The sequence below is a fragment of the Leucoraja erinacea genome, chromosome 36 (genome assembly GCF_028641065.1).
Source record: "Leucoraja erinacea ecotype New England chromosome 36, Leri_hhj_1, whole genome shotgun sequence".
Taxonomy (NCBI): domain Eukaryota; kingdom Metazoa; phylum Chordata; class Chondrichthyes; order Rajiformes; family Rajidae; genus Leucoraja; species Leucoraja erinaceus.
The window spans coordinates 325,138-332,927 of record NC_073412.1 but is presented as its reverse complement, the minus strand read 5'-3'; the positions used below and the strand labels follow the sequence as shown (position 1 = coordinate 332,927).

The following is a 7,790-nucleotide window of genomic DNA, read 5'->3' as shown; positions in this document are numbered from 1 at the left end:
TATCCTAAACACGAATTGCCGGAGGAACTCAGCGAGTCGGGCAGCATCTCGGGCAGGGTCGGACAAGGAAATTCACAAAATCACGCCATCAAAATCAAAGGCAAGGCAAGGCAACTTTATTTATATAGCACATTTCATACACGAGGCAGACTCAAAGTGCTTCACATAAAAACATGTCATACAATAAAATGAAATAAAATAGAAGAATTAAAAGAAAAGAAAAGCAAAATTAAAAATGCATTATAAAAAGTGCAAAAGTTAAAAGCAAAAGACCTTTGATCAAAATCTACCGTCATCCCAGAGCAACGACTGCCATGAAACAAGACAAAATAACAAAATAATAGTGTGGATGAAGAATGGCTGGTGAATAGGCATACGATACGTGGATGGCAGGATTGAGGAATGGTGTGCCACTGACTGGTACAGGGACTTTGACATTTTATAATCAGATCAATGATTCGGATGCAGTCACTGAAGATATGGTTGTTAAATTTGCTGATGATACAGAAATAGATAAAGTACCATACAGAAATAAAGTACCATACCAAGTACCATCGGAAGGGGTTATGGGGATATAGCAGGAGAATGGGGTTGAGAGGAAGAGATAGATCAGCCATGATTGAATGGCAGAGTAGGCTTGATGGACCGAATGGTCTAATTATGCTCCTATCACTTATGGACTTATGAAGGAAAGTAAATTTTGGAGAGGACACGAGGAAGCAATGAAACGAATGTGTGGGCAAAGCTCTGGCAAATATGTGCGTAGTTCTGGTCACCCACACATCTGGAAGGATATGATTGCGCTGCAGATGTACCGAGGAGATTGACCAGGATTTGAGGACTTTAGTTACGAGAAAAGATTGGATAAGCTATTTTCCTTGAAGTGAAGGAGGCCGAGTGTGAGCTGACAGAAGCACATAATATTTTGAGAGGCGGAGAATATAAAGTCAAACTTCCAATGGTAGGCATAGGTTTAAGGTGAATGTAAGAAGTTTTAAATAAGATCTGAGGGCGGACTGTTTAGGACCCGGGTGGTTGATATCTGGAACGTGCTGCCCAAAGATCCTATAGCAATAGGATCTTTTCTATAGGATCTTTGGTGCTGCCAGAGATCTGCTGGAATCAGCTACAAGAATAACATTTAAGAGGCATTTAGACACTCTTCCCCTCCAATGAGACTGGGGCGGGGATGGGCTAGGGCTGGGGGTTGGACGTTGGGCTGGGCCAGGGTTGGGTTTGATGGGGTTGGGCTGAAGGATCTTTGGGCTGAAGGATCTTTGGGCTGAATGGGGCTAGGGGTTGGACTGGATGAGGCTGGGGGTTGATGGGGCTGGGCCGGGTTGATTGGACTAGGGCTGGGGGTTGGGCTGAATGGGGGTTGGGCTAGGGCTGGGCCAGGGTTGGGTTTGGTGACTGGGGGTTTGGTCTGGGAGGCTGGGCCGGGTTGATTGGGGCTAGGGTTGGGGTTGGGGTTGGGCTGGGGCTGGGGGGGTTGGGTTTGAATGGGGTTGGACTAGGGCTATTGGGGCTGGGCCGGGTTGATTGGGGCTGGGGGTGGGGGCTGGGCCGGGTTGATTGGGGCTGGGCCAGGGTTGGGTTTGATGTGACTGGGGGTTGGTCTGGATGAGGCTGGGCCGGGTTTGATTGAGGCTGGGGGTTGGGCTGAATGGGGGTGGGCTAGGGCTGGGCCAGGGTTGGGTTTGATGGGGCTGGGGGTTGGGCTGGAGGGGGTTGGACTAGGGCTAGGGTTGGGGTTGATGGGGTTGGGCTGGGGGCCGGGCCGGGTTGATTGGGGCTGGGGGTTGGGCTAGGGCTAGGGATGGGCCAGGGTTGGGTTAGGGGTTGGCTGGGGGCAGGGCCGGGTTTTGGGGCTGGGGGGTTGATTGGGGCTGGGGGGGCGGGCCGGGTGAATGGGGTGGGGGTTGGGCTACTAGGGCTAGGGTTGGGTTTGATGGGGTTGGGCTGGGGGCCGGGCCGGGTTGATTGGGGCCGGGCCGGGTTGATTGGGAGGCGGGCTGTTGATAAGCGGCCGATGGTGGCAACCAGGTTCCGCCGCCTCCCATGTACAACCTGCAGGACGCGCTGCTGCGTTGGGCCGCCTTCCTGGCGCCCCCGGCACTCCGGGAATCCCTGGCGCCCGCCCGGGACCACAGGCTCCGCCCGCCGGCTCGTAGGCCCGGCCTACCCCTACCCCCGGCCCCGCCCTGCGCTCCTCCTCCGGCCCAGGCTCGGCCTCGGGGCGGGGGCCCGTGCTCGCCGCTGACCATGGAGGGGGGAACGCTCGGCGACACCGGGGCGACAGTGACGGCCGGGGAGGCCGCGCCGCTTGTCCGCATCCAAGTGGCGGCGGCCGAGGAGGAGCCGGTGGCGCGGCCGGAGGGCGGCAGCGTGGGCAGCGGCACGGATGAAGAGGCGGCTCCCGGGCCCGGGATAAACAGGTACCGAGGCCGCGGGGAGATGGGGAGGGAGGAGGCGGCCGGGGAGATGGAGGGAGGGAGGCGGGGGTCGGAGCTTCGTTAATCCGCTCCCTGTCTGTTACAGCGGTACTGAAGATGATCTGGCGGCGGAGTGGGCGCCACCGGACAGTGAGCTGGTACAGAAACTTGTTGCCCAGATTGAATATTATCTGTCTGATGACTACCTGGAAAACGATGCATTTCTACTAAAGCACGTGAGAAGAAATAAGATGGGCTATGTCAGTGTTAAACTGCTGACTTCTTTCAAAAAGGTAACATTAATATTATTGCGTAAGAATGAACTGCAGATGCTGGTTTAAACCGAAGGTAGACACAAAAAGCTGGAGTAACTCAGCGGGACAGGCAGCATCTCTGGAGAGAAGGAATGGGAGACGTTTCGGGTCGAGACCCTTCTTTAATATTATTGCCACGCTTTGCCCTGCCCTCCTCTCTTCCAGCCCCCCCCCCCCCCCCCCCCAAACAGTCCCGACTCGAAATGTTACCCATCCATGATGACAGAGATGTTGTCTGTCTTGCGGAGTTACTCCAGTACGTTATCTTTTTGTTGTAAACCAACACTTTGAGTGTCTTGTGTTGTAGCTTGCATGGTGGCGGTGGCTAATTTGAAGCTTTAGACTAACACCAATAAGTTAGTAGAATGGATCCCTCACTGACTTAATCTCCTTGCTGGGTTGCTCAAAGTCGGATGATGGGGATTTATTACATAGATGAAGAACGTTGAAGTCCCAATCATCTACTTTCAACTATAGTTGATTATTGTGGTATAGTACTTGCATTTCAAAACTAATAATCCACCCATCTGCTAATACCCCCCTCGTGTGTATTCACTTATTACTTGTCGTGCTTTCTCCCCCATCTCCATCGGTCTGAGGAAGGGTCTGTCCAGAAATGTCACCTGTCCATTCCCTCACCAGGTGCTGCCCGATCTGCTGAGTTAATCCAAACACTGTTTTGCTAGTATGTATTCAATGAATGAATAATGCCACTGGCATTTAAAGAAGAATTTGGAAAGATCAAATCCCATCTGGTTCATGAATGTCCTCATGAAGGAAATGAACTCTCCTTGCCCTGAACTAGCCCCATAGACTAACTATTGTGTTCCATTGCAATGGCCCAGCAAACCATTTAATGTTATCACTACCATGTATTCAAACAGAATAACGCCAGTCATTTCACCCAACAGCCACATAGGCACCTAGTTTGACACGCATCCAAATCGTTCACATCCAACACTAAACAAGGTGAGATCGAGCAATGAAGATAGAGGGTCAAGATGATACAAACAATCTGGGTGCGTGGGCAAGAACATGGCAGATGGAATATAATGTGCGGTCGCCATTTTAATGCTCAGACTGGAGAAAGTTTTAAATTGTAAGAAACTGGGCAGTGTGGATGTTCAAAGAGACTGAAGTTTGCTCTTGCACAAGTAACTGAACATCGAGCCGGTACAGCGAGTCATTCAAAAGGAATGTAGTACAGTATTTGGAGAATTTGAATGCAGAAAAAATCAGTTCAGTTCTATACATTCTTGGTGACTCCATATTTACTAGTTTTTGTATCGCCTAAGAATGAAAATAGTTGCCATAGTGAAAGTCTAGTGAAGGTTCACTAGACTATTCCAAAAGTGGGATGTTTGCCGTAGAATAGGGTGAGTGGATTATAATCTCAAATTTACAATAATGAGAGCAGATCTAAACAAAATAGTTAAAGGGGTTGTGGGCTTGACATTAGACGGCTTAGGAGTCTGAGATCGGGAGCACAGTTTCTCAAAAAAGTACACCTTAAAGGCTAGTGAATCAGTGGAATTCTCTTCCCTCAAGCTATATTCTTTGCAATGACAATGATTGATTTCTGGACTGAGGGATGTGGATTGTAAAGTAAAGCTGAGGAAGGTGATCAGCCTCGATCTTGATAATGCAGGACGGGCTCAGTGGGATAGCCTACATTAGTTAACAGATAGAGTATGGAAAGAGGCCTTGCATTAGGTCTCCGCCCATCCCTGTGCACCCACATTCCTCCCAGCTTTACATTTCTTTCTTATTATCTGACCTTCACCTCCAGCCTTTGTAATTTATTCCACATCTGCCCATCAAACCTCTCGTCTGTATCCACCGTAGACAAAAATGCTGGAGAAACTCAGCGGGCGAGGTAGCATCTATGGAGCGAAGGAAATGGGTGACGTTTCAGGTCAAGACCCTTCAGACTGATATGAGGATGGGGGGGGGTGGGGGGTGGGAAGAAGAAAGGAAGGGGCGGAGACAGTGGGCTGGGGGAGAGCTGGGAAGGGAAGGAGAACGCAGGGACTACCTGAAATTGGAGAAGTCAATGTTCATACTGCTGGGGTGTAAATTGCCCAAGCAAAATATGAGGTGCTGCTCCTCCAAATTACGGTGGGCCTCACTCTGGCCATGGAGGAAGCCCAGAACAGAAAGGTTGGATTCGGAATGGGAAGGGGAGTTGAAGTGCTGAGTCACCGGGAGATCAGGTTGGTTATTGTGAACAGAGCGGAGGTCTGTTTCCACCTATCACTTACAATGCCTTGCCCCCTCCCCCATCTCTCTTTATCAACATTCTCAACCCTGCTTCAATCTAAAGAAGGGTCCCAGCCGAAGCATCGCTATCTATTCCCTCAGCAATGGTTTAACTGCTTTGATATTTCATTACTATAATTAAGTGAATTGTCCAGGTGTTCATTCCTGTTGAATAGGCATAGATAAAACAGAACCTTTTGTTCTAGGTAAAACACCTCACTCGTGACTGGCAAACAACTGCCTTTGCTCTGAAGTACTCTGACCTTTTGGAACTAAATGATGAAGGGAAAAAAGTGAGACGGAAGACAGTCGTTCCAGTTTTCCCCAGTGAGCATCTTCCAAGTCAGATACTGCTGGTATATGATATGCTTCTGTGTCCAGAACTCCAGGTTTTAAATGATAATCTAGAATGTGACAATGCTGGCTTGCAAGAAAGGATAATGGAGTACGTACTGAAGGCATTTGGTGTGTTTGGTCCAGTTATCTCGGTTCGTGTTATAAAGCCAGGGAAGGAGCTCCCTGCAGATGTGAAAAGACTGGGCAATCGCTATTCACAGTTGGGAACAAAGGACTGTGTAATTGTAGAGTATGAAAATGTTGAATCTGCAATTAAGGCACATAAATCACTTGGAAAAAACGATGAAAGGGGAATGAAAGTGGTGCTAATAGAGATGAAACCACCAAAGAAGAAAGTTGTCAGAGAGAAGAACAAAGAAGCTGAAGATGTTGGCAAGAATGAGATGAAAAGCAAATCTAGCAATAAGCGAGTGGAGGAGTTGCAGTATATATGTGAAGATTCCTCAGCATGCAGCTCTTCTGAACCAGAGAGCAACCCTGCATCTCCTATGCTTGGCCGCAAACCCAAACCCATTAATCAACTGAGCCCCAACACCTATAAAAACAATCACCTGAGTCCTAACACTTCTCCCCGAGCTAGTCCATGGAACAGTCCGCGTTCCAGCCCATCGATGCAACGGAAAGATACGGCTGTGCACAAATCTCCGCTCACTGCAGATGCTAAGCTTGGAGCTCCTGCAAATGCTGAGGTTGGAAGTAAGTGGACTGACTATTCATCGGACAGCAGCAACACACCGTCTGGCAGCCCCTGGGTACAGAGACGCAAGCAAGCTCAGGTGGTATCACATGAGAATACTCCAGTTGGCAGCCCCATGCTTTCTAGAAAGATGCACAGTGCAGGCGGGCTGCCTGCAGGAGTAGTACGCATGCCCAGAGGACCAGACGGCACTAAAGGATTCCAAACATCTGTAGAGAGGAGCAAGCCGCTTGTAATCTGAGTCTTGTAACCTACCCTAGCTATCCTCAGTAATGCCAGATTTGTACTTGGTAAATTGAAATTATTTCAGTTAAACCATATGTAATGTGATTTAAACGTATCCTATGTTGAGTTGGTATTTCATGTAACTGTGCAGGAGTAAACTGCATTTTTTTATTTCCATGTTTTTGGGTGAAATATCCTACCTTTTTATTTTAAACTATTGTTTACAAGTGGGCTGTAACCTAACCCAAGGCTAATATTTTTGTTAACCTGACAATGCTATGAAAGTGCAGCTGGTAATTGGGGGATGTGGGGAGAGACTTGGACTTATTAGGTTGAGTAACGGTGCAGAAAGGGACACTGAGCTGGTATTCATACTTGAATGAAAAGATGGTGTATATTGTTGTGATTTGAATAAATGCAGATTAAACATCCTTCTACTCCTGTGTCGATTGTACTTGAACAATTGTCCTTCCTGCCAAAATGTTTCTGCCACATTCATACATTCCCACGATCTCCTTCCCCAAATGTCCTAATTCTAGAGTGGAATTAGGCCATTCGGCCCATCAAGTCCACTGCCATTCATTCATGGCTGATCTATCTCCCTCCGACCCCATTCTCCTGCCTTCTCCCCCTAACCTGACCCCTGTGCCAGAAGGTGCTGCTTTTGTATACAAATGCTGGGTAGCTGCTAGTTCCTGTTGATCAGAAGTCTGTCACTAGAATACTGATCTGCGTTCAATGCTTGAATTATACTGCAGCACCTGCACTCAGGTTGTTCATTGATTTGCAAATAAAATAGTTCATTCCTACCCTGCATATCTAGCACTACACTACCAGCAAATGATTTTTAGCAACATTACTTGTGTTTTTTTCCAAAATAGTCTCCTGACACCCTCGTGTCCCACACCAGGTGCCAGGTTAAATAGCTTAGTCAGAGTGATATTATACCCCCAACAGTTAGTACAATATAGTGAAACTCACTCTGTGTCCCATTTAGCCAAGCAATTACTGCTGTTGAAACAAGGAACTGCAGATGCTGGTTTATATTTTTTTAAATACTGTTGGGTTGCAAGCTGCTAAAGCAGAATTAGATGCTGTTCCTCTGGTTTGTGTGTACCTCATTGTGGCAATGGAGGCCCAGGGCAGAAAGGTCAGTGTGGGAATAGGAAGAGTTCAAATGGTTACCAGCTGGGAGATTCGGGCCTTTGCAAACCCAGTGCAAGTATTTGGTCGCCAGGTTTATGTTCGCCAATATACAGGAAGCCACATTGTGAACAGCAGGTGATGTTAGAGGAATTGCATGTGAACCTCTATCTAACCTGGAAGGGTTGCTGGAGATGAGGGGGGTATAGGGACAGGTCTTGCATCTTATGTGTTTGTGGGGGAAATTACCTGGGTGGATTGGGATGTGTGAACCAAGAGGTTGCACATGGAGCAATCTCTTCTGTTGTTATTTGGTTAGATCTGATACTTAAGTTGTGTGATGCAACAATGGAATCTAGT

At 48.1% G+C, this 7,790-nt stretch overlaps 1 protein-coding gene across 1 annotated transcript; it reads left to right on the top strand.

Moving 5' to 3' along the window:
- Positions 1–2,061: 2,061 nt before the first annotated feature.
- Positions 2,062–6,730, top strand: larp6a (La ribonucleoprotein 6, translational regulator a). The gene is made up of 3 exons (XM_055662835.1): positions 2,062–2,438; positions 2,542–2,728; positions 5,215–6,730. Exons 1-3 carry the CDS (start codon positions 2,062–2,064, stop codon positions 6,301–6,303), a joined length of 1,653 nt encoding a protein of 550 aa, XP_055518810.1. The 3' UTR covers positions 6,304–6,730.
- The last annotated feature ends 1,060 nt before the right edge of the window (positions 6,731–7,790 follow it).

Bases quoted from the DNA above. Each gene is read 5' to 3' on its own strand.
- larp6a (XM_055662835.1), top strand. From the start codon at position 2,062: ATGTACAACCTGCAGGACGCGCTGCTGCGTTGGGCCGCCTTCCTGGCG. The intron at 2,439-2,541 runs GTACCGAGGCCG...TGTCTGTTACAG, and splicing joins CCCGGGCCCGGGATAAACAG to CGGTACTGAAGATGATCTGG. The intron at 2,729-5,214 runs GTAACATTAATA...CTTTTGTTCTAG, and splicing joins TGCTGACTTCTTTCAAAAAG to GTAAAACACCTCACTCGTGA.